Source organism: Equus caballus, chromosome 7 (assembly GCF_041296265.1).
Source record: "Equus caballus isolate H_3958 breed thoroughbred chromosome 7, TB-T2T, whole genome shotgun sequence".
NCBI lineage: Eukaryota > Metazoa > Chordata > Mammalia > Perissodactyla > Equidae > Equus > Equus caballus.
The window spans coordinates 4874897-4902161 of NC_091690.1; the positions used below are offsets into that span (position 1 = coordinate 4874897).

Sequence of the window (27265 nt, forward strand, 5' to 3'; positions counted from 1 at the left end):
CTGTGTGACCCTGGGCCGGTAACTCAACCTTTCTGTGCTGCGGTTTTCCTTTCTGTAAAATACCTGGTTGTTCCTGCTTTCCTTTCTGGAAAATACAGGTTAATACCTGTATCTGCTTCATAAAGTTGCTGTGAAGCTTCAGCGAGCTACTACCTGTAAAGTGCCTAGCCCTGTGCCTGGCACATGTAAACACTTTATTATCTGTTATTATTAGGATTAGCTGCTAGGACCACATTGCATCAATTCTAAAATGCACTCTTTTTTTTCACGTTTTAACATCTCTGACATTAGAATGGCTCTTACATCAGTGGAGTCTCAGTTTTCTGCCTGATTTTATGGGTAGTAATTTTTATTTCCTAATGGCCCATAAAAGAACAGTGCCTTTTACAATGTCGGCGTCTTAGACGTGATGTGACGTGGTATTGTGTTTGTGGCCGTGTGCCAGCTCTTTAAGGAGTTCCTTTAATTCTGGTAATAACCCTTTGAGGTAGGTGCTATTCTTACTCCGTTCTTGTAAAGGAAGAAACCCAGGCTGGGAGAGGAGGACGTGACTTGTTCAATGTCACAACGTGAGGAAGTGACAGAGGTGGGATTCGAACCCAAGTCTGCCTGACTCCAAAGCCAGACTTTACTGCCTCTTGGAAGTCATAATAACACAAGGGACAGAATTCCCGAGTGTCTCCCATGAACGAGGTGCTTCAATGGCATTGTCACCGTTGGTCAAAAATGTCGCTCTGGAGTGGGTAGTTTCATCTCCCTCTTTTCAGAAGAGGAAGTTGGGGCTCAGAGTGACCAAATCAGCTCTTGAGGTCACAGAGCTACTAAGTGGCAAAGCCGGGATTTGAACCGGGGTCTTTGGAGGCTGTGCTCACGCTGCCCGCCCCTCCCCAGACGTGGTCACCAGGGACCAGGGCCAGGACTAGGGTGGGGAGAGTGAGGCACTCTCTTCACGTGCAAAATTTAAGGGGGCACCAAAAAACTCAGCTATCGAGATCCGTAATGTTTTAAAAAATCAATCAAAAACGAGGCAAAAAAAAATTCACGATGAGCAAAATATCAAGATTGTAAATAAAAACAGGACATGACAAGGCTGGGAGGAGGGAGGGGTGGCTGCAGTGAATTGGGCCAGTGTGGAGTCGAATTTTGGCTTTGTTTAAAATTTTGACATTTTGTTCACTGTGGATTTTTTTGCATTCATCTCTTAAGTTGAAGTGAAAATCACATAAAGTAAAATTAACCATTTAAAGTGGCATTTATGTTAATATTTACATTTATGTTACATACTTACATTTATATATCATATATGATTATATATTATCTAAAATTAATATATATTATTTATGTTATGTGTTTCGTTTACAGCATGAGATACATTTTCATATCACCTATAATAACATATAATCTATAGTTAACATATCTTCTGTATGTTGTGTATTTACGTTTATAGCATAAACATATTCATATTCACATTTGTATGTTATATATAATTATATATTATCTATAATTAATATATAGCATATATTATACATTTACATTTATAGGATAAATATATTCATAATCACATTTCTATATTATAATTAGATATTATCTATAATTAATATATAGTACTTATATATTTGCATTTACAGCATAAATATATTCATATTCACATTTCTATTCAGTGATATTTAGCTCAGTCACGATGCTGTGCAAGCACCACCTCTATCTAGCTCCAGAATATTCCATCGCCCCCAAAGGAAACCTCATCCCCATTAGCAGTCACTCCCCGTCCCTCTGCCCCAGCCTGTGACAACCACAAATCCACTTCCTGTCTCTGTGGATTTGCCTGTTCTGGACATTTCGTATAAGTGGAAACGTACGACATGTGACTTTTTGTGACTGGCTTCTCTCACCCAGCATCCTATTTTCAATGTCCATCCACATGGTAGCACATATTGGTACTTCCTTCCTTTTTGTGGCCATTTTTCCTGTCATTTGGATTTTTTAAAATATTGCATGAAGATACTACTTATTTTATTTGTTATTATTTATCTTGATGTCTGAGTTTTTTGGCTCCCCCTTTAAATTGTGTACCCGAGGCTAGTGCCTCACCTTCCTCACTGTCTGTTCTGGTGACCACAGAGATGGGCAACCAGTGGACACTCAGTAAACGCCTATCCGAGAATGCCGAATTCCAGTAAAAGAAAAAACAGCAACTGCTTTTCTATATGCACACTCTCAATACTTCTGAAACCAAATGTGTTATCTTTTCCCCATACCAAACAGTGCTCCAATCCTCCGACACCAGCTGGCTGTCCTACCATTCAATTCAACGCTGACACTATCTACCTGGAGTTAGTGTCCATCCCACAGGTTAGGGTCTCAGTCCCACAAGACTGCCCCCACTTCAGATGCCAGTCTCGAGCCCAGGTCTCCAGTACTTCTGACCGACTGGCTCTAAAAGTGGTGTTCCCACAGCCCCCTCCTTGGTTCCGATAATTTGCTAGCACAAAACTCACAGAACTCAGAGAAACATTTTACTTGCCCGATTACTAGTTTCCTCTAAAAGGATACAACTCAGAAACAGCCAGATGGAAGAGATGCAGAGGGCAAAGTGTGGGGGAAGGGGTCCAGAGCCTCCATGCCCTCTCCAGGCGTGCCCCCCTCCTGGCACCTCCACGTGTTCACCAATCCAGATGCTCTCCAGATGCCCATGGTTAGGGTTTTTAACTAGAGGCATCCTTACATAGCCATGATTGATTCAATCATTGGCCATTAGTGATTCACTCAACTTCCCTGGAGCTCGGGAAGATGGGGCAGAAAGCTCCAACCCTCTGATCACGTGGTTGGCTCCTCTTCTGGCCACCCTCCCCCGTCCAGAGGCTGTCCAGAAGCCCCCAGCCCCCAGACATCTCGTCAGTATATACAAAGATGCTTATCTCTTCAGAGGTTTCGAAGGTTTTAGAAGCTATGTGCCGGGAAGTGGAGTCAGAGACCAAATATGTATTTCTTATGATGTCGCACAGAAACACAACCAGACCCGAAGGACTGAGTTTTCTCCCGCAATCCATTTGCCAAAACCCCAGGTGTGACTTACAGAGGTGTGATGGTCACTGCCCACTTCTGAACTCTGGCCACTGCCTCCTCCGGGCTTACATTAGTGTCTAAGCCTGCTGGACCCAGGCTGTCGCCAACTTAAGAAATCGCAGAGTTGGGAGGAAAAGCAGCCTCCGTATAACTATATGAGGGCTGTGTGGACCTCTCTCTTTGGTGTTTCTTGCCAGGTATGCTGGCCCCATGGAGCGCGCGGGAGCGGAAAGCATCCTCACCAATCGGTCGGACGGGACGTTCTTGGTGCGGCAGAGGGTGAAGGACGCGGCGGAGTTTGCCATCAGCATTAAGTAACTCCTCCCTCCCTGACTTATCTGTCCTGTGACCTGGTGTTGCAGGTGCCTGAGAGGAAGAGAATGTCCAGTCCCGATAGCCACGATTTATCGAGCCCCTGTGGGTCCTCAGTGTTTTTGAATCTTTTTTATTTCTTTGCATTGACAACCTAGGAGGAGGCAGAAACATAGTCTGAACCCAGGTCTCACAGACCTTGGCTCTGTCTGTTGTGTACACAGCTTCTCGCCCACGGTGACCCGTTTCCTCGTGGATTTTCTAATTTTGTCTTGTGATCTTAAGCGGGGCTTTCCCCATGGGTATCTTTTGCTGCCTGGGTCTCCAGAAATTTTGCATTCGCTCCTGTGGGGATCACCCACAGGTTCATTTGTTTTTCAGGTTAAAAAACTTTAGGTGAATTTCTTAGTTTCCCAGACCACACAGGTGGTTTCACTTCAAATCCCAAATCTACGTGAGGGCAGGACTGAGGCTGTAAATTCTTAAGGGTGACTTTTCTGTTTGGGGTCTCTGAGACAAGCTTTCTTTCTTTTTTTTTTTGTGAGGAAGATTAGCCCTGAGCTAACACCTGCTGCCAATCCTCCTCTTTTTGCTGAGGAAGACTGGCCCTCAGCTAACATCCGTGCCCATTTTCCTCCATTTTATATGTGGGATGCCTACCACAGCATGGCTTGCCAAGCGGAGCCATGTCTGCACCCGGGATCTGAACCAGCGAACCCTGAGCCACCGAAGCAGAATGTGCACACTTAACCGCTGCGCCACCAGGCTGGCCCCAGAGACAAGCTTTCTTATTGTCCCTGCTTCTTATCGTGCTCGTGGGTGTGGTTTTTCTAGCTCACCTCTTTTCCTGAAGGTGTAGCTTTTTGACAGTCCAGCCTTATGGCTGGACCCAATGCCAACCCTCCACCCTGTGTAGACCCAGTAACTCATCTCCTCTTTCGACGTGATCATCAAAGCATGAACTCCTTGGTTACTAAGATCAGCAACTCCTTAGGGCAGCAGTTGATGCTTATTGCTCAGTTTTTAGTTTCATCCTCATTTTTGGCCTCCAGGAATTTCCCTTACTTTTTTGAGAGCTCAGCACTTTTTTTCCCAACATTTCTAGGGGTTTTCTGTAGTAGATATTTTAAATCTAGTTTTGCATATTGGCAGAAGTGAATATCCTTCCTGTGTCCTTGCTAATCTGTGTCCGCCGTATTGATGGCAATGGAGATCTCGTCCTCTCTATTCTGGAACATGACTTTCTTTACAAGGTCTTCTCGACTTCTCAGCAACCCCATGAGTCAGGGAAGATGACTCCTATTAAAGAGGAAGAAATGAAGGCTTAGAGCAGCAATGGCCCCAGGGAAGGGATCCTGTTGGAACAGCAGGAGGCAGCTTCATTCTTTGGGCTCCAGTGGTCGCCCCCTCCAGGAAGTAGCCAAGATTGCTTCCTCCATTGTCGGGGGCATGTGGTCTGGGGCTGAGACCCCTCCCCAAGAACTCCTGGCCCTCTCTCTCTCTGTTTCCAGGTATAATGTTGAGGTCAAGCATATTAAAATTATGACAGCAGAAGGACTGTACCGGATTACAGAGAAGAAAGCTTTCCGGGGGCTTGTGGTAAGGGCCAATCTACCCCCTAACCCCAGACCCTCAGAATCTGGCCAGGATTGTCCTTGAAGCTCTATCTTAGGATCCCCCGCTTACCTACGTTCAGAGCAGCCCCTCCAAGGACACTATGGAGCAATTGGCTTTAAACTCATTCTCTTAATGACTAACAATGAGATTATTAATAGTAATAATAAATAACAACAGTGAGCATTTATGGATCACTTACCGAGTGATGGTCATATTATAGATGGGACTCCAGTTAATCCCCTCAACTCACTCTCTGAGTTCCCATTTCACAGATGGGTAAAGCTGAGGTCTGTAGAGCCCCTATTTTTGTCAGACTTCATGACTCAGCTCTGCCTAATCTGCTTATTGACCATCTCACTGAGAATTCAAATGCTTTTCGAGTGTTTTTGCTTCTATTTGATGTCCTGTAATTTTGGGCTAGGTTTTAGACATTTTAACCCCATCGCACTAAATCACATAAATCTTACCCATGGCCTATGGATTCTTGGATCCTCTGAAAGAAAATCCCAACTCTTGCACATACGTGTGTTTTTTGTGGGTTTTTTTGGCAGGTGGGGGTGGGGTGGTGTCTCAGATTTCGCTTGCTCCTCAAAGGGATCCTTGACTCCCCAAAAGGTTAGGGACTGATAATTCACTCCGCAAACCTTTGTTTCCCCCAGACTTTTTATTCAGAAGAATATTTCCTCCATTTTTTATTTCTGACAATTTTTGGAAAAGTTACTGGAATCATGTAATGAACATCTGTAAGCCTTTCACCTAGTTTATTAATTGTTAATATTCTGCCCCTCTTGCCTTCCCTCTCTCTCTCTCTGCACACACACACTCACACATTTATTTGCATTATTTATGGGTAAGTGGTTGGCATCAGTATAAATACTTTAGCATGAACGTCCAGAGAACCAAGACGTTCTCACGCCTCACTGCAGGACCATTATAACACTCAGGAAGTTGGACACTGATACAAAATTATTATCTAATATGCAGTCCATACCCCAATCCCCCTGGTTGCCCCAATTATGCCTTTTATAGCAATGTTTTCCCCCAGGACATAACTAGGGATTCCATATTGCATTTAGTTTTTATCTCCTTAGTTTATAATAGTTCCCCAGTCTTTAATTTATTTTTTTGGTCTTTCACGATATTAGCAATTTTGGAGGCTAGGACTCCAAAACACAAGATATTTTATTTTGAAGACTGTTTCTTAATTTTGACCTGATTGTCTCCCCACTATTAGAATCAGCTTGAGCATTTGTGGGAGAAATATTCACATGTGCAACAAATCTGGGACTTGAATTCAGATCAGTCTATAATGACACAGAAGCCAGCTCTTGGCTACTCCATGCTACTGCCCCCTCCCCTGGGGCTGAATTCTGGATCTGCCCTTTTCCAGCTGTGGGACCCTGGCTGAGGAACTTGGCTCCTTAATGACTCAGTTTCTCCTTTTAGAAAATAGGGGAATCATGAATGCATTTCCCCTCTCAGGGTTTTTAGGAGATTTTGATAATGTGTGATTGCACACTGGCCAGCACATAGTAGGTGCTTTAGAAACAGCATCTGTTATTATAATAAGTAATTGTAAAAATGAGACTCTTGACGCCCACGGGGGGGTTGATTTTGGTGAGCTGGTCATCAGACAAGTTGGTAAATTTATCATGAAGTGAACTGGCTACTAGGAAAACAGGCCATAGGCGATGTGGTCTCTTCCCCGTGAAATGGTCCTAGCTGCTCAGGAAGAGAATGAGCTCCCCATCATGGGGAGCATTCAAAGAGTGACTTGCCAGGGAGGCCAGCAGGGCGGCCTGCTTCACGTGAAGAGTTGGATGTGGCCCCTCTAGCTCCTCCCTGCTCTGCCCCATGCTGGGCTGGCCCGCTGGGATAGCATCTGTCTTGCTGTCCTCATTCCAGGAGCTGGTGGAGTTTTATCAGCAGAATTCCCTAAAGGATTGTTTCAAGTCACTGGACACCACCCTGCAGTTCCCCTTCAAGGAGCCAGAGAGGAGAGCCATTAGCAAACCAGCAGGTAGGAGGTCTCAGGCTGGGGGCCTGCAGCCCCAGCTCCTTCCCACTGTGGAGGGAAAGTTTGGGGGTGCCATGGGCTTTCCTTCCAGTGGGTGTGCAGAGGTCATAGCTGTGAAACAGCAAGAACTCCTTCCCACTCCTGGCTGTCCCTTTGTTCTTGAGTGGTTTGCTTGGATGGAAGAGGGGACCAGGGGTTACTTTGTATTTGGGAAGATGAGGACACTAGGAACAGAAGGATCCTCATCTATACCTTGTAAGCCTATATTTTTGTATCAATATCAAGGATTATTTAGTATCTATAACCTTCTCCCACAAAAAGGCATGACCTTTAGTGCACTCTTACTTTCCTTTCTCTTTGCATCTCTCACCCACCAGGTTTGTTGAAATTATCTGGAATGCTGGCTACAGTTTTCTATGAATTAAAACAATTATGACCTATTTTAGGAATCCTTTCTTGACAGTTGCATTTAACTTTGAAAATATAGTATCAAGAATTATTTAGACTCCATCTATATTTCTTGTTTTCCATGTTTTTCTTTATTTTTTAAATTCCTCATTGTGATTCAAATTTCATTTTGCTGGAGTGTATTCTGGAGAACGTTTTTCAGAAAAGTCATACAGGCGGTATAGTGTCTAAATTCTTATATGTCCAAAAGTTTTTAAAAGAGGGATTTAAAAATTAATTATTGTTAAACTGTTATATTGTTTAAAAAGCAACACCAATGTAACATCAGGACTCTGAGACAACAATTGCCTCTATTCTCATCACCCAATCGAATAAATATTTCTTTTTTTCTTTTTTTTGAGGAAGATTAGCCCTGAGCTAACAACCAGCAGTCCTCCTCTTTTTGCTGAGGAAGACTGGCCCTGAGCCAACATCCGTGCCCATCTTCCTCTACTTTATATGTAGGACGCCTGCCACAGCATGGCTTGCCAAGCGGTGCCATGTCCACACCCGGGATCCCAACTGGTGAACTCCAGGCTACCGAGAAGCGGTGCCACCGGGCTGACCCCCAAATAAATATTTCTATCTGTCTGTGTGTTACTTATTTGTCCTGGTGGATATATGGGTGTTCAGTCTTGGCATATTTGCAGAAATACTACAAATTAATTTTATGTTCTACAATGTTGCTTAGTATTGTACTATGGAAAGTTTTTCATTTCTTTTTTTTTCCTCTTATTTTTCCCCCACTCCCTCTCTGTTTTTGGACCCTTGGTCCTCCTTGAGATATTAGCGTTAACAGCCTAGAATGAAATTTTCCACATCTTTCCTCTGTTCTTTTTATTATAAATATGTACAAACCATTTAAAAAATTTATAAATGGTATTATTTTCTAAATTTGGATGCCGGTTGGGCTGGAACGATGATTCCAGGAGTACAATGGTGGCCCCACCAGAGCACAGGGCACCCGAGGTTCTGCATAAAGAAGCATTGAGGGACCCTGCATCTTGATGTCACCCTCCTGAGAGCATTACCTTCCCTCACCTGTCTCCCCGACAGTGGGCAGGTGTCTGCCCCAGGTCCTTCACCCACCTCTGCTCTTCCCTACACAGCTGGAAGCACCAAGTATTTTGGTACCGCCAAAGCCCGCTATGACTTCTGCGCCCGGGACCGATCAGAGCTGTCCCTCAAGGAGGGTGACATCATCAAAATCCTTAATAAGAAGGGGCAACAAGGCTGGTGGCGAGGGGAGATCTACGGCCGGGTGAGTTGGGGGGAGCTTGGCAGCCTGGGGAAAGGGCGTGGGGGTGACCCGGTCATGGTGGAGCGGCCCTGGAATTGTGGAATGGAGAAGGTGGGGAGTGGCTCACGTGGAGGTCTTCCCGGTCGGACGGGAGGAAGGGACATTTCATTTCACAGAGATTTCATTCATTTATGCAACTTACATTTGTTTATTGCATTTATTTTCTATGCGCCTGGCATTCTGCTGGGTGCCAAGGAGACAGAAAAAAATCCAGTACAATCACTGCCTTCATGAAACTTGTAGTCCAGTGAGGAGAATAGACCTGCAACCAAGCAGTTACAATGTTGCATGATCAAGTTGAGATGGGGAATCACAGGGCAGCATGGGACTCCCCCCGAAGGGAACCCCTGACTTACCGTGAGAGCAAGTCAGGACAACTTCTGAGAGACCAAGCTGATCACTGAGGGATGAGTAAAGTTAGCCAGGCTAAAAGGTCATGAGGGGGGCTGGGAGGAATTATTCCAGGTGGAAGGATCAGCATGTGCAAAGGCCCTGGGGTGAGAGAGTGATTGGCATGTTTGGGGAACATGAAGGCAGGGATTTGTGTCTATCTTGTTCACTGCAATGTCACCAGCGCCTGGAACAGTGACCAGCACATAGTAGGTACTCAATAAATATTGAGTGAGTGAAGAGGCAGAGCCAGGACTAACCATTTTTGCCTTCTGTGCTCCTTTGCCTGCTTGAATTCAGACTGTCAGGAAGGGGCCTCAAATTTCCTCAAAAAGTTTGTTTCTGCCTGGTTCTTATTTTTGTCTCACAAAGGCAGAGAGTCTTTATTTCATCTGTTGATGAATTCCTAGCCACTAGAATACTGCCTCACTTGTAATGGTTTCTCAAAAATATTTGTTGAATGATGACAAGGACAGTGGTTAGGAGTTTACTTTCTACCTGGGGAAATGTACGTGACAAAATGACCTGGATAATTGCTTAAATGTGCAGTGTTGTTAAGAACCATGGAGGGTAAGTTTAGTCTGCAGTGGAGGACAATTAGGGTTTGAGAGAGCCTTCTGGGGTGTTTAGGAAGGTCTGAGCTGTAAAGGATTCACCCATCCATCCATCATTTAATCCCTCTGTCCATTCGTCCATCCATCATCCATCCATCCTTCCTTCCATCCATCCACCCACCCACCCATCCTTCCATCCATCCATCCTTCTGTCCATCCGTCCATCCATCCATCCATCCATCCATCCTTCTGTCCATCCGTCCATCCATCCACCCATCCATCCATCCACCCATCCATCCATCCATCCATCCACCCATCCATCCACCCATCCATCCATCCTTCCTTCCTTCCTTCCATCCTTCCATCCATCCATCCTTCCTTCCATCTATCTATCTCTCTGTCTGTCTGTCTGTCTATCTATTTATCTATCCATCCAACTAAATTTATTAAGTATCTACTGTGTTGTAGGAACTATTCTAGGCTCTTTGGACTTAATGATGAATAAGACAGACAAAAATCTCTGCCCTGTGGAGCTCACATAAATAAATAACATATATAATCAATTAGATGCTGATAAGTGCCATGGAGAAAAATTAAGCAGGAAAAAAGAGATAAGGAGTGTTGGGGTGGATGGGGTTTGCAGTTTTAAGCAAGATAGTTAAGAAGTCCTTACTGATAAGGTGACATGTGAGCAGAGAACTGTAGGAAGCAAGGGAAATCAGCTGTGTGTATATCTAGGGGGTGTAATTTCTGTGGTAGCAGTTATGGCAGGTGCAAAGGCCCTGAGGTGGGAGGGAAGCTGCCTGGTGTGTTGATGAACAGCAAGAGAATGTGGAGAGGCCGCCCTGACTACTTCCTCCTCTCTTTCCAGGTTGGCTGGTTCCCCTCCAACTATGTGGAGGAAGATTATTCTGAATACTGCTGAGCTTCAGCACACTGGCAGAGAGAGGAGAAACTCCAGGCTCTGAGCCCAGGACGAGCAGGCAGCTGGACCAGGGGCTGTGACAGGTCCTGGCAGGCTGAGAATCTGGGCTGGACTGTGGAGGGCCGGCATCCAGCTGGCAGGGCTCCTGGGGTGATGCCTTGTCATGGTTAATTTATAACACACTGATTTCTTCTTGGGTCCCCCGAGAAGGCGGGGCTCAAGGCAACTGCTTTTAATAAAATGATGAATGGAGGGGCCGGTGTCGTTCAGGAGGACCTGGAAGGGGAAAGATGTGGAAGGGCACCGGGGCGTGGAGAAAAGCCCTTTTACCAATCCCTGCCTTCTGGCGTTATCACCTTTCTCTGCCATTTAAAATAAGACCAGAAGAGGGAAACGCGACCCCGTCCAGCAGGAAAGAATTTTACGCTCACAGATTCCAGATCACGAAAACCTGACTCTCACATGTTTTTTTTTCTATCATAGAACTTAATTCCTATTTGGAGCTCCTCCAATTCTGCTAAGTGGCAGAAACTTTATTTCAGTTAAGGCTGGGTCTTCCCCGTCAATTCTCCCCCAGATCATGTTTAAATTCCAGGGGATCCGGCATTAGGGCAGTGGGGAAACCCCTGGTCCTTGGTGCTTACCTTCTGTCACACTGCCACCTGCTGACATGTCATGGCATCTGCGTCACCTTTGGTTCCTCTGCATCTTCCACATGCAGGACATCTGGCTGTTTCCCCTTAAATGCTGGGTGGAATGACTATACAGCCTGGTGTACCCAGGACAGTCCTGACTCTTGTCCTGGTGCAGTTATTAATCATGATTCTTTTCATTCTCCAAAGCATCCTGGTTTGAACGATGCATAATATGGCCACCGTCTTAGGTTGGGCTTCTCCAGAAGCAGAGCCTGAGACAAGGATTTGGGCCTGCAAAGTTTATCTGGGAGGTGATCCCGGGAAGCAGCTGGAAGGGAGTGGGGAAGAGAGATGGAAAAGCGAAGGAGCCAAGACAGGGAGCATTGATGAGCAGGTGACGGCTGTGGGCAATGGGGGAACTCATTCTTTTTGGGGGACCTCTGGAAGTCAGTGTAGAACATGGCTTGGAGATGAGGGGCAAGGGAGCTGGGGTATGTCCACCAACTTCCGTCAGTCAGAGCCTGAGAGCTGCTCGTGATAGGTGGTGCCTGCTCTGGTGGCCAGAGAACCACAGGTGATTTTGGAGCCATTAATCTGTATGGATGTTGTCTGCGCTGGGGAGCTATGAATGGGACACCAACAGGGTCTGCTACACTCTCTCTAAATACAGAGAAATGGCATGCACACCCTTTTACAGCCATCTCTACTCAATGGATGGCCGCCATATGCAGGATGTGGGGAAACTCTGTAGAGCTTGCTAAATCCTGGAATCTGAGGGCTCCAGGAAACCTTCTTTTTCTCATATCACTCTGAAGGCATCTAGACTGGGGATGGGTGGGTAAGACAGAAGGGTGCATCTCTGGACCCATCTCTGAGTTTAACTATCTTTTCCCCTGCCCAACTCTTCCTGTCCACATTGGGGAATCGTGATATCTTTTGTTGCAAGAGAAGTCGGCTGAGCCTGATAAATGCTCTTCCACATATATGGCCAGACTTTTTCTTTTTTTTTACTTAAGACTTTATATTATGGCAAAATACACCTAACATAAAATTTACCCTCCTAACCAGTTTTACAAGTGCAGTTCAATAGTCTGACATATTCATGCTGTTGTGCAACTAGTCTCCAGAATTTTTCATCTTGCAAAACGGAAACTCTGTCCCTATTAGGCAGCGACTCCCGATTTCCCCCTCCCCCAGGCCCTGGCAACCGCTCCAGCCAGACCTTCATCTGGAGTCCTTCAGGGTTAGATTTTTTGAGGCTCAAAAGCCAAGATTCAGAATCTCTAAGTAAGCTTTTGAAGTTCCAAAGCCCAGATGTTGCTTCTTTGCAAAATCTCCTGCAGGCTGTAGGAATAGCCTTTAAGAGAAAAAAATGATGGTGGCCAGGGCTGGGGAAGGGTCACGGAGTATACGTTAATTTGGGGAAAAATAGTTAATCCTTCTAAATATTACCCCACCACACTAGTAACAGAGGCAGCCCCGCGTGTCCAGCGTTCAACATTGCCTGGCGCCATGATAGCAAGGGCTTTGTACTCATTATCTAATCGAATCTCGCCATCAGCTTCCTGGGCCGTTGAGCATCATGGCCGAGGATCCAGGAGGATTCCAAGGTCAGCTCCACCTCTGTAGAATTAGCTGTCACATGTTGGGAAAGTGACCTCACCTCTCTGAACCAGAGAAAGACGAGACATCACCTGTCCGAGGGCACAGAGTTAGTTAGTGTCTAAGCACAAAGCCACCCTCTTAATCATCACTCCAGTGGCTGGTGGGGACCTTGGCATATCCGTGTTCTCTCCCCAACCCCAGGTAAGCCAGTCCCCAGGCAGCACCTGTGCACACCCAGCCAGGTGCAGGATTCGGGCTCTGGAATCTGGTGTGAAGTGTTTTCCATGTTTGAAGGTCCATGTAGCTGGAAAGAGGGTGTTGGGGAAGGAATGGAGTCATAAGGGGTCAGGGGTTATGGGGGGGCACCTGTACTCCTCATCACTCCCCTCTGAGCCACGCTGTGAACTGACCTAAGGCAACTACCCGGGCTGTCGAGTGCAGTGGTGTTGATGAGGTTGAAGTCACGGGTTTGATCTCGGAGGTCCTGAGCATCACTGTCCTCCAGCACCAAGCAGAACTTTGACCCCAGCCATGCCTTGACCTCTCACCCCAGTCTTGGGGGTCTGTGGCTGAGCCTTTAAGCCCCAGCCCAGGGTAAGCTGTGTCAGTCACCTTAGGCTAAGTGTTGCTGCAGTGAACAAATTACTCCCCCCCCATCTCAACATCTTGCACACCAGTCCTTCATGCGTTGGCCTCAACTCTGCTGAAGAAGGTTCTGGAAGGAGAAAGCACTGAAGGAGCAGCACCATTGGAGACATCCAGCCTTGGGAGATGCCAGGCTTGCAGCAGAAGGAAAAGAAAGACGGCAGGACCACTTGGTGGCTCTCGACGTTTCTTCTGGAGAATGGCACACCTCTCTTCCTCTCACATTTCACTGGCCAAAGCTGGTCCTGACGTCAGGCCAGGGGCGACACCCACAGGGCAGAAATGTTTCATCCTCACACAGGGGGAGGCAGTGAATACTTGGGACAAAAGCAGGATCTGCTGGAGAGACCTTGACATCCTTCGTTCATTGATTCATTTCGCTCACGTTTGTGATAAGCGGTTAGTGTTGCCGGCTGTGATGGGCAGAACTGCATCCCTCCCACATTTGTGTGTTGAAGTCGTAACCCCTCCAGCACCTCAGAATGTGACTGTAGTTGAGATACAGCCTTTAAAGAAGTAATTAAGTTAAAACGAGGTCACTAGGGTGGGCACTATTCCAGGGTGACTGGTGTCCCTTATAAGGATTGGGACACACATTCGCTGACCCCGTGAGGACGCGGCAAGAAGAAAGTTGTCTACAAGGCAAGGAGAGGGGGCTCAGAGGGAACCAGCCCTGCCGACACCTTGATCTCGGACTTTCAGCCTCCAGGACTCTGAGACAATAACTGTCTGTTGTTTAAGCTGCCCCGTCTGTGGTCCTTTGTTATCCCAGCCCCGAGTGAACGAATACACCAGCTTTGTGCCACGTGAATGAATCAGGACAGACGTGCCTGCAAAGTGCATCTGATCTAACCGGGGCCTCTAACAGTCACCTAGGCAATCGGAACACGGAGTGATGAGTTTCACGATGAGGGAAGCAAGGAGGCTATGGGAAAGGAAACATACCTAATCCCGTCTTGGGTTGGAGGGATGGTCAGGGAGGGCTCCCTGGAGGAGGAAACATCTCGGAGGTGGGGGGGCCTGAACAATGAGCTGGAGTTATTTAAGAAAAATGAGGGAAGTTTTTTCCAGGCGGAGGTGCAAGGGAGGGAGTGCCTTGTGGATTTGGGGAACTGCAAGGGGTTTGCTTTGCTTAGAGGGGGAGAGAGAAAGGGAGGGGCTGGAGAGGTTGTTGGATCAAGCCCAGCAAGACCTGATGCGAGATCTGCTTTCTCACGTGTCCCCCAGAGGGACCAGGAAGAGAGAGGGGGTGATGGCTTCCCGGAAGACACCTGCTGGAGGAGGCCACTTCTTGCTGGGAGGGTAGAGAAGATGAGGGGCCTCATCTGGGTGTGCCTGTTGATGGCTGGGGAGCTGGGCTCAAGGGAACAGCTGTCACCCCAATATGCTGGCACAGAAAGACTCAAAGGAACGTGCTGCATAGATGTTTCTTCCTCCAGGAAGCCCTCCCTGAACATCCCCCAAACCAAGATTGAATTAGATATGTATCTCTCCCATAGCTTTCTTGCTTCCCTCATCATAGAAATACCACCCCCATTGCAACGAGCCCGTGGACCCCTAATTTGGAAGTTCTCCGGCATTGGCTGCCTGAGGGCACACACCCATACAGACACACAGGTGCGTGGACACACACACAAGTGCTGTATCAGCTTGCTCGGTCTGCTGTAAAAAAGTTCCACAAACTAAGTGGCTTAAACATCCAAAATTTACCGTCTTACAGTCCTGGAGGCTGGAAGCCAAGATCAAGGTGTTGGCAGGGCCGTGCTCGCTTTGAAGCCACAGAGAAGCATCCGTTCCAGGCACGTCTCTTAGCTTCTGCTGGTTTCTTGGCTTGCAGTGGCGTCATTCCAGGGACCTCAGGGCGTCCTCCCTGTGAGCGGGTCTCCTTCCTATAAGGAGGACTAAGGGCCCTCCCCACTCCAGTATGACTTCAACATAACTCATTACACCTGCTTTGGAAAGATGCTGTTTCCAAAGGACATCCCATTCTGAGGTCCTGGGGGGTCAGGACTTACAGGTGATCTTTTACGGGGATGCAGTTCAACCTATAACACACACATAAACGAAACCCAAAGCCCTCAGAAAGATACGCCCACAGGCAACAGGCCAAACGGACGCACGGATGGGCACGAAGAAACACAGTTGCCCAAAGATACACAGACGGTAAACCCACCAAATAGGGATTCATAAATGCAAATATTCGCCACCCTCCTCACATGACGGGCAAGCAGATGTGCAGACGGACACGGACACAGACAAAGTGTTTATGCGCACAACAGCAGGCAGACCCTTCTTGAGACACAGAGACGCAGACAGACTGCTCCCCTTGCAACAAACCAACAGGTCCCAGACTCAAATACCACCCCACCCTCCACCTCCATAAAACATCAAAAAGCAGACTGGAAAATGAATAGAAACGCATACACACAGGCGCAAAAAAAAAAAAAAAAAAAAAAATTACCTGCAGGCGATTGCGTGGGCGCGCATCCGCACACGTGCACGTGTCGTGCTGGCTTATATACTCAGTCAGGCACAGAAGCACACCCTACACGCTCACAGTGCTACCTCCGTGCACAACACGTGGTCCCCGAATTAGACACACACACACACACACACACACACACACACACACACACATGCTCTCCAATGGACTCGCTCACACGCCCTGCCCTGGGCACTTCCCGACTGAGAGGAAGACATCCACATGTGAAATCAGCGGATAGGCTGTCAACACAGATACCCACCGGATCACACAGGGACATTTAGGAGCATCATAAATAGCTGGTCCCAAATTAAGGCCAAGCTTGCCCCCTGGTGGACAGTCGCAGTAGCGCACCAACTTCCTCTGCGGACGCCTGGATCCCTGCTCAGGACAGGGAGGAGGGGAAAGCGGAGAAAAGCGCGTGTGCGCGTGCGCGCTTCCTTGTTCTGGAACCTGTATGTATAGACCCCGTTTGGGGGCACCGGAAAGGGCTTCTGATCAGCATTATCACGCTGCTCAGTGATACCCCGCATTCATTCACCAAAAACCACAAGGAAGGACCCACCCAGGGGGACCCACTGAGGTCTCACGGCAGATTCTTGCTGGATACAAACACTCCTGGAGGCATGCGGCCAGGATGGGAGGAGCGGGAGAAGCACAGAGTCGGAGGAGCCTGGAGGGACGAGAGGTTTCTTGGAAGGGGAAGTTGGCTCTGGGGCTTTGAAGGATAAACATGTCTATACTGTTGAGAAGGCTGTAGGGGGACGGGGTTTTACCCAGAGTCGTTTTCTGGGGCCTGAAGTCTCTTCCCACTTCTTTAATCCCTTCCAGAGGCCTCAGCTTGAACTGTTGTGTCCGTACCCTGTACCTTCTGGAAGAGAAATGCTTTGTTTGATCCAAAGGAATGACTTTCTCATGGTGGAATTTCAATGAAGGCAGGCGTGGCGCAGATTTTCTTTCCTTTTAAAACCCGTTTGTTGAGGTACGATGGACGTATAAAAAGCTCTACATGTGGATATATACATCGCGATGAGTTTGGGGATATGTTTTTACCCACAAAACCATCCCCACCATCAAGGTCGTAATCATATCCGTCACCTCCCAGTTTCCGCCTGTGGCAGATTTTTAGGTAGGACCCTGTCATACTTCACGGGGACTATTGACAAGGGTAAAGCCTGTCCTCAGGGACCCAGCACGCTGCGTTTCCTTCGTGTTAGAGTCTGGAGACTCAGGTCCCAGGAGATCCTTCCCCATTGGGTCCCCGCGGCGCCAACTCGAGGCTGTGTGCTGCCCCCTAGTGGCCGTCCCTGATTTGGCTTCAGCACCCAAAGCTTGCTTTCTGCTCAGACTGTTCCAAAAAGGTCAGACCGTTAAGGGCAGGCTCGAAGTCGGGGTTACCCTTAGATTATCGAGGGGACACCTGGCTTGTTTCCACCTTTTGGCTATTGTGAACAATGACGCTTTGAATACTGGTGTTCGGATTTCTGTCTGAGTCCCTGTTTTGGGTAAATACCCAGAAGTGGAATTGCTCCATTGTATGGTAATTCTATGTTTCCTTTCTTGGGGAACCGCCATGCTGTTTTCTGCAGCGGCTGCACCATTTTGCATGCCCCCCAGCAATGTGCAAGGGCTCCAACTTCTCCACATCCTCACCAACACTTGTTCTTTTCTTTTCTTTCTTTTTTAAAATAAAAGTCATCCCAATGGGTGTCAGGTGGTCTCCCCTTGTGGCTTTGATTTGCCTTTCCCTAATGCTTAGCTATGTTGAGCACTTTTCACAGATGGAGAATTTTGAGAGAGAATTCGATTTAAGAATGGAAGTGGATGCCTTGGAATTAGGATCAGGTGTCTCATCTATAGTTCTCAGGGATGACCTTTGAAAACTGGGGCCGAATCTGATGTGGGGTCGGTGAGCCGAGGAGTTGAAAGAAAGATTTCTTGGACTCTCAAGATCTGGCAGTAGTGCTCTTTTATTTAGAGAATAGTGTAGAATAGCATGGGGACAGGACCCATGGGCAGGCAGAGCTGCTGTGTGGAGACAGGACCCACTGGCCAGAGTTGCTGCTGCCCCTGCTACTGCTGCAAACATGGGTGGAGAGTAAGGCTAAATGTAAGGCATAGGTATGCGAGTTATCTCTTTACAAGACAAAGGAAAGAATATGAAAAAAAATTAAAATGGTATCAGTGCAGGTGGGGTCTGGTTATTGGGTGATCCCATGACTTTTAGATAAGAATCAAATCGGATTAAGTAAAGGTCAGAAGCCACCACCCTAAATCAGTTACAGGAGATTGCCAGACAGTAACCAACTTAAGTTCTTGCCTTCCCCATTAAGAGTTTCCAGAGACAAGGTCATCTCCCTTCCTTCACAAATGCAAATGTCTCTCAAAGGGCAAGCAAACTCTGCACCTCAGAGCCTGCTTCTCATCTGCAGTTTTAAAATTAACCGGCCTAAAATAATCCTCATCAGAGTCTTTATACTAATGCCTTCCTGCCCCTTCTCTGTCTCCCCATGATGTTATTAGAAAAGCAAACAGCACTGATTTTTGCAAGATGATGCTGACCCTGTGGCCGGTTCTTGGGAGCTTCGATTTGTCTAGGATCTTGATGTCTTCCTGCCCTTTCTCTGTGGTAAAGGTGAAAAGTGGTAAACAGGATTTGAAAACTTCTACTTTCTCAGTTGTCTGTAAGCTTGATGACAGTGGCTCCAAATAATGTGGCCATCTCTTCCTTCTTCTTGGATCCAGAACTTAGGAAAGGCTTCCATTTTCTCCATCAGTACTTGTTGGCCCAGCGCCTTGCAGGCTGTGGTCTTCCCAAAGCTGCCTCCTGGCTTCTCGTCACTCCTATGTCCTGGTCCCTGGCTGCCATCATTCTCCTGGTTGGTTTTTCTCTTCACCTCCGGGCCAGTGTTTTCCAGTCTGTTTTGTGACCCCTCCCTCTGCTGCTGTTTTCTCCAAATGCTCTGTTTTAGACGTTCCTTTTTCTACAGACACTTTGGGGGTTCAGTTAGGGTAGATGGTGCCAGTTGCTGTAACAAAAGCCCTGAACTCCTAATGGCTTAACACAGTAGACATTTATTTCTCGTTCAGTACTCCAACGTGGTTGTTCTCAGTTGGGTGACTATCCTGGGTGGATCCCATCCAGCGGTCGTTCAGGGACCCAGCCTTCTTCCATCTCATGGCTCTGCCATCTGTAGACATCCCCATCCGTCCTCTGCTGGATCCTCTATCTGGCTGGCAGATGAGCCAAGAGAAAGTGGAGGTTTGGAATATGGGCAGGATATTTCGTTGGGCCATGCTTGGAAACGGCGTCCATTTTCCCCTTGCATTCCCATTGGCTGGATCTCGGTCCCCTGGCCATGCCTGGCTGCAAAGGAGGCTGGGAAATGTCCTGTATCTGTGTACCTAGGACCAAAGAGGGAACAGTTTGCTAAACAACTAGTGAGTCTCTGGCCCATTGAGAGATCTTATTCACACCATGGCTATTGATGAGGATTTTTAGGCTGCTTAATTTTAAAATGGCTTATGATGAGGATTTTTAGGCTGGTTAGTTTTAAAACTACAGATGAGATTCAGGCTCCAAGGAGTGGAATTTGTTTTGCCCCTTTGTTGGGAAACATTTACATTTCTAAGGGAAACCTCTATCTGTGAGGATGCCTCCCTCTCTGTGCCAGGAAGAAGGGGGAATGGTCTTATCTCTAGAAGCTCTTAATGGGGAAGGCAAGAACTTAAGTTGGTTGCTGTCTGGCAATCTCATGTAACTGGTTTAGGGTGGTGGCGTCTAACCTTTCTAACCTTTACTTAATCCGATTTGATTCTTGTCTAAAAGTCATGGGATCACCCAATGACCAGACCCCACCCGCACTGATACCATTTTAACTTTTTTTCATGTTCTTTCCTTTGTCTTGTAAAGAGATGAATCATATACCTATGCCTTATAAAATTAGCCCTAACCCTCAACTCGGGGCAGCAGCAGGAGCTCTGACTGCCCGTGGGTCCTGTCCCCACGCACCAGCTCTGCCTGCCCATGGGTCCTGTCCCCATGCCAGCGGGGGCAGCAGAAGCGGCGGCAGCAGAAACTCTGACTGCCCATGGGTCCTGTCCCCATGCTATTCTACTCTCTAAATAAAAGAGCACTACTGCCAGATCTTGAGAGTCCAAGAAATCTTTCTTTCGACTCCTCGGCTCACCGACCCCGCATCAGCTATGATTTCTCTCTCTGTATACTCATCAAATTTTCTATCTCTAGCTGCACATTTCTGAGGCTAGATCTGCAGTAGATTAAAGATGGCTTTTCTGTTGGCTCAGGGTGAGGGGTTGGGGCACAGTTCAGGGGTGAGAGGGAAAGAGAGAAGCTTAACCAACATTTGGCTAACAAGCATTTTGTTCCCATTGATCAGTGGGGACAAGCAGTTCAGTTAATCATTTATGAGGCAAAGAATGGGAGTTTGGGGCAGGGGGGTCTTTGTCTGGGCTTGTCCTAGGTCAAGAAGGTGGGGCATCCATAAATCTTATCTAAGATGTAAGAGAACATTGGTTCCTTGCTGTTTTCCAGAACACAAAGAATAAGGAAGGTAGTTTCTTAAGCTTCCCTTTTTTTCCAGAATCACGGGACTCAGATAAGATTCAACATTGTCAGAGGGAGGTGGCTCCTCAGTCCCCAGTGCCCTCCCCCACCAGGGGATTTCCCAGTTGATAATTTTCAGAAGAAATTTCCCAATTTGAACCTCAACTCTTACATGCCTTGAGATTGGGTGTTGGGCTACATCAAAATCTGCCGCAAGAGGAAACTTTGGAAGGTGATGGACACGCTTTGGCCTTGTTGGTGGTGATGGTTTCACGGGTGGAAAAACAACCCTAAACTCATTGCGATGTACACATTCAACATGTACCACTTTTTATGCGTCAATCATACCTCAATAAACTGATTTGAAAAAGACAAAGGTAACCCACCCCATGCCTGACTTCATTGAAATTCCACCATTAGAGAGTCATTCCTTTGGATCAAAGTATTTCTCTTCCAGAAGATAGAGGGTACTGACAACAGTTCATGCTGAGGCCACTGGAAGGGATTAAAGAGGTGGGAAGAGTCTTTAGGCCCCAGCAAATGGCTCTGGGTAAAGCCCCCTCCCCCTATAGTATGTTCCTCTGCCTTCTCAACAGTATAGACACATGGCCGTGGGTCAAATCTGCCATACTTTCCTGTTTTTGTACAGCCCATGAGCTAAAAGAATAGACTTTACATTTTGTCGTTGTTGTTGTCGAGGTGGGGTTCACAGAACATAAGATCAGCCATTTAAAGTGGACAATTCAGTGGCATTCACAATGGTGTGCAACCCCCACCTCCATCTGGTTCCAAATCATTTCACCCCATAAGGAGACCTCATCCCCACCAACAGTCACTCCCCACTTCTTCCTTCTCCCAGTTCCTTGAGACTTAGAGATTTACCTTTCTGTCTCTATAGATTTACCTCTTCTGGATATTTCGTGTAAATGGAATCATACACTCTGCGGTCTTTTGTGTCTCTCTTGCTGAGCATCATGTTTTCGAGCTCCATCCACATTGTAGCGTGTGTGAGTGCTTCACTCCTTTTCATGGCTAAATAGTATTCCATTGTATGGCTATGCCATATTTTATTTATCCATTCATCCATTGATGGACATCTGGGTTCTTTCTACCTTTTGGCTACTTAGAATAGTGCTTCTGTGGATGATTTGTATGTTTTTAAATGGTGGAAGAAGGTCAAAAGAAGAATGATATTCCAGGACCTGTGGAAAGTATATGAAATTCCAATTTTTGTGTCCACAGATAAAGTTTTATTGACACACAGCCACACATGTTCTTAACATCTGTGGCTGCTTTCACATCGTAACAACAGAGTTGCCACAGAGACCCCCAGGGCTTGCAAGGTCGAAAATATTTGCTACCTGACCCTTTACAGAAAGAGTCGCTGACTCATTGGCAAAGGAGGCACAAAGCTGGTTATTAGTCATCTCCTTTGCAAGCTCAGCTGGGATGATATAATAAAGCTCTGTGGTTTTCTCCCACATTTTGGAGCTGCAGCCAAATCAAGAGAGAGCCCCATTGTAATATCCTGTAAAAATAACATAGGTATGTATTTGTATGTTGTATAGAGCAATAGTGATGGTAGCTGATGTATATTTACTGTGTGCTTACTCCTCTGCTAAATGCTTTTCATGTATTATTTCATTTGGTTCTTATGACAACCATGTGAAGCAGACGTATATTTTTTAGTAGATGGGAAAACTGGGGGTCAAACACAGATATGTGTTAAGGTCACATGTTAAATGGTTGGAGCTGGAATGTGAATGTTATGGGTTGAATTGAGTCCTCCCAAATTCATACGTTGGAGCCCTAACTGCCAGGACCTTAGAATGTGACTATTTGCAGTTAAGATCTTTAAAGAAGAATTAAGGTAAAATGAGGTCGTTAGGGTGGGTGCTAATTCAATAGGACTGGTGTCCTTATAAGAAGAGGGAAGACCATGTGAGGACACAGGAAGACGACAGCCACCTACACGCCAAGGGGAGAGGCCTCTGGAGAAATTGACTTTGCTGATATCTTGATCTCGGACTTCCAGCTTCCAGAACCGTGAGAAAATAAGTGTCTGTTATTTAAATCACCTAGACTGTAATATTTGTACAGCAGCCCTAGAAAACGGATACAGTGAAACTCATGCTTTCTGCCAGAAGAGCAGGTCCTCTAAGCTCACAGAATCTATTGTCCCTTGTTTGGGCTGCATCCTTCAGACGTCCCTCTCTTTCCAGAACCTTCTTTTCTCTCAGAGGCTTAGGCTTAGAGGCTCATTTTTCTTCTTCTTTAGATCCTTAGAAATCCACTTCCTTCTAATTCTGGCTCCTGTCTGCCTGGGCTCTGGGGGCCCTTTACGTGGGGAGTGAATATGATGATTTATTACTTTCCTTTCCAAGTTTCTTCACTTTTACATCTTCTTCCGCTTCTACTTCTGGTATTTTCTGAAGCCTAGGGTAACACTTCCTCTAGCTGTTTCTTCTGCCTCTTGCGAGATGGAATGATAATCAAAAGCAAGGGGGGAACTGAGTTTCTGCAGCAATTCGCAGAGGGAGAGTGTGTGTACAGCAGGGCTTCCAAACACCAGGAAGGGGTTGGAAAAGCAAATGACACTTTCACCCAACAGCGTCCAGTGCAGATTCAAAAGAGTATGGCTGAGGGGCCGGCCCAGTGGTGCAGTGGTTAAGTTCGCACTTTCCACTTCGGCAGCCCGGGGTTCGCCGGTTTGGATCCCGGGTGCGGACATGGCACCGCTTGGCAAGCCATGCTGTGGTAGGCGTCTCACATATAAAGTAGAGGAAGATAGGCATGGATGTTAGCTCAGGGCCAGTCTTCCTCAGCAAAAAGAGGAGGATTGGCAGAGATGTTAGCTCAGGGTTAATCTTCCTCAAAAAATAAAATAAAATAAAACTAAAATGTATGTTTAAAAAAAAAAGGAGTGTGGCTGAGCTGTAACTACAGATGAGGGAGGGACTTCCAAGAAATATTTCTTATCAGTCAGGGTACAGTTAGGAAATAGAAACTCTGCCCATTTTTGTTGCTTCATTTTAATTTTTAAGGAAGTATAGCTACAAGCTGTTTCTCGGTTTTCCAAGGTCAAATGTATTTATCGCTGAGAAATGAGATCAGCCCTGTATGAAAACAAATCGAAGAGCTTGCATTTCGCTGGAGAAACTCAAAACTCGTGTCTTTTGGTGCATTTATATAGCATAAAATAATCTGGTCCCTTTATATAGAATGCATAATAAAATAACTTGGCAGAATGGTGGCAACTCTTTATTTTGGAGCCAATCTTATCAAGTTTATCAAGGAATGATTTATGTACAACCCACTGCTTCCTTTCACCATGTAAAATTTGATGAGCTTTGACAATCTCTGTCACAATCAAGATACAGAAGTTTTCCATCATCCCCCTAACTTTCCTCAAGCCTTTTTCTAATCCATCCCTTCCTCCACTTCACCCTAGGCAACCACCAATTTGTTCTTCTCTTGCCCCATATATACGATTTGCATCCTCTAGAATTTCCTGTTTTTGGACTATGTGATGGCTAATTTTATTTGTCAACTTGACTAATCGTGATGAGTAGTTTGGTTAAACACCAGGCTAGATATTGCTGATAAGGTATTTTTCAGATGTGATTAACACTTAAGTCAGTAGACTTTGAGAAAAGCAGAAGACCCTCCATAATATGGGTGGGCCTCGTCTAATCAGTTGAAGATCTTAAGAGCAAAGACTGAGGTTTCCCGGAGATGAAGGAATTCTGCTTCCAAACACTAACACAGAAACATAGAAATTCTGCTTGAGCTTCCAGACTTTGGACTCAAGACTGCAGCATGAACTCTCACCTGAGTCTCCAGCCTCCTGGCTTGTCCTACGGATTTTGGACTTATCAACCCCTACAATCGCATGAGCCAATTCCTTAAAATCTCTCTCATTGGTTTTGTTTCTTTGGAGAACCCTGACTGATACAGAAATCTTCCAGTATTTACTCTCTTATGTTTCGTTTCCTTTCCTCAGCATAATGTCTTTGAGTTTCATCCCTGCCATTGAGTGAATCAGTGGTTCATGCCTTCATTGTGTAGACACACCACCTGTCAGTGGACATTTGGATTCTTCCCAGTGTTCAGCAACTGTGAATAAAGCTGCTGTGAACGTTTGTTTGTGAGTCATTCTGTGGATATGTGTTTTTATTTCTCTCGGATAAGCACTGTATGATCCAGTAAGCCCACTTCTGGGTATATATCCAAAGGAAATGAATCCAAGATATTGAAAAGATATCTGCACTTCTGTCTTTATTGCATCATTATTCACAATAGCCAATCTATGGGAACAACCTAAGTGTCTGTCAACAGATGCATGGATAAGGAAGACATGACATGTATATGATGGAATATTATTCAGCCGTGAGAAGGAAGGACATTCTGCTATTTGTGACAATATGGATGGACCTCGAGGGCATTATGCTAAGTGAGATAAATCAGACAGAGGAAGACAAGTACTGTATGACCTCACTTATATGTGGAATCTCTGAAAAGCTGAACTTGTGAAAACAGAGAATTGAATGGTGGGTTGCAAGGTGCTGGCAGGTTGGGGCAACGGGGAGATGTTCGTCAAAGGGTACAAACTCACAGTTATGAGATGAATAAGTTCTGGGGATCTGATGCACAGCATGGCGATTCTAGCCAACAATACCATATTGTATGCTTGAAAGTTGCAAAGAGACTAGAATTTAAATGTTCTCACCACAAAAAAGAATTAATAATCCTGTGACTTGATGGAGACGTTAACTAATGTTATGGTGGTAATCATATTGCAATATATAAATGTAACAAATCAATGCATAGTACATTTTAAACTTAAAAAATACATGGATATATTTCCATTCTAGTTGCTAAGTCATGACTTCAATCCAATTGTGTCTAGCCTTTACCCTAAGTCATCCCACAATCCAGCTACTAATGAGTTAATGGCTGGCACCAGGGGTGGGCCCTAGGATCTTGTCTGAGGCTCATAGTCAGTGTCCATTCTGATTGGTCTGTGCCTCACCTAGGCCAGGTGTCCCATGCTTTGGATATCATCTGTGCAGAAAAATGTTGACATAATTGCACCTTGGCTGGGGTCTGGGAATGTGGACCCTGCCATGAAGATTCTTGTGCACGGGGTTTACTGACGGAAGGCATTTAGCAGAGGAGGAGAGATGGAAGTGGGGTAGGACAGAGGAAAGAGCTGAGCAAGGATGTGGTCTCAGCTGGAGTCTAGCCACAGCCTAATCCCATGGGGAGCCCTGGAGCCTGAATAACACCACCGAGTTGATCTCAGTTTGGGGCAAGGGCTGGGCTTTTGCACCTTCGTGACCACCGGGTATTGGTTGTGGGCTGAGTCTGAGGGCATGTTCAGCTATTGGACTGGAAAGAAATTCTCTGGGGAAGGAGAAAGAAGCTTGAGTTGTGAGCAGACATCACTCATAGAAACTGGAGCATGGGTACCAGCTGCTAAAGCATAGATGGATAGGGAGGCATCAACAGTGTCCACTATGGGGACCTTCAATTAATTTAGGATGACTGGGGTTTTGGGGTAGTGGGGATGCCAGAGGGGAGACCAGTGTAAGACCAGGAAGGGTCTTGATGTCCATGTTAATGAGCCTGGACTTTATCCTGAAGGTTATAGGGAGCTGCGGGTGGCTTTAGAATATAGAAGGAGCATGGTCAAGTTGAGTAAGGCTGCCCTGGACCACCTCACATTCAATGTGAGGATGCATGATGTTTCTGGGGTTCCTCCAGGCTGACCTCTTCACTCTTCAGTGTCCTTTGATTTCCCCTTTGCTGGGAGAATCACAAGGCGTCAGGCTTCCGCAACCACTTGACTAGAAGAGTGCATTTCCTCCACTCCATGCTTCCCCTTTTTCTCCCCTTTTGCCTGCCCTCGTCCCCGAAGACCTCTGAAGTCCAGCTTTTACAGCACTTTTGGGTTTGAAACGTGGCTGGCATCTTGTGTGCTCAGTCACTCACCGAGCCCGAGACCCCATCTGTGGCAGGTGGAATAATGTGGCTCCCCCACCCTAAATTGCCCACATCCCAACCCCTGGAACTGTCAATAAATGACCTTGCACATCAAAAGGGACTTGGCAGATGTGATTAAGTAAAGGATCTTGAGATGGGGAGATTTTTCTGGATTATCCAGGTGGGTCCAGTGTAAACACAAGGGTCCTTATAAGGGGGAGGCAGGAGGGTCAGAGGAGGAGAATGAGAGAAGGAGGTTGGGGGTGGGGGGAGAGAGAGAGATTGTGATCAATGTATCTATCTATGTATCTATCTATGTATCTATGTATCTATCTATGTATCCATCTATGTATCTATCTATGTATCTATCTATGTATCTATGTATCTATCTAAGTATCCATCTATGTATGTATCTATCTATGTATCTATCTATGTATCTATGTATCCATCTATGTATCCATCTAGGTATCTATCTATGTATCTATGTATCCATCTATGTATCTATCTGTGTATCTATCTATGTATCTATGTATCTATCTATGTATCCATCTATGTATCTATCTGTGTATCTATCTATGTATCTATGTATCTATCTATGTATCCATCTATGTATCTATCTATGTATCCATCTATGTATCTATGTATCTATCTATGTATCCATCTAGGTATCTATCTATGTATCTATGTATCCATCTATGTATCTATTTGTGTATCTATG

At 46.1% G+C, this 27265-nt stretch overlaps 1 protein-coding gene across 1 annotated transcript in view; it reads left to right on the forward strand.

Moving 5' to 3' along the window:
- Positions 1-10880, forward strand: part of VAV1 (vav guanine nucleotide exchange factor 1) — a 56427-nt gene extending 45547 nt beyond the window's left edge. Inside the window, exons 23-27 of the mRNA XM_005611495.4 lie at positions 3264-3380; positions 4890-4977; positions 6901-7015; positions 8569-8720; positions 10575-10880. Of these exons, the coding sequence (XP_005611552.2) occupies positions 3264-3380; positions 4890-4977; positions 6901-7015; positions 8569-8720; positions 10575-10628 (526 nt within the window). The 3' untranslated portion in view covers positions 10629-10880. The remainder of the gene's footprint in view (positions 1-3263; positions 3381-4889; positions 4978-6900; positions 7016-8568; positions 8721-10574) is intronic.
- The last annotated feature ends 16385 nt before the right edge of the window (positions 10881-27265 follow it).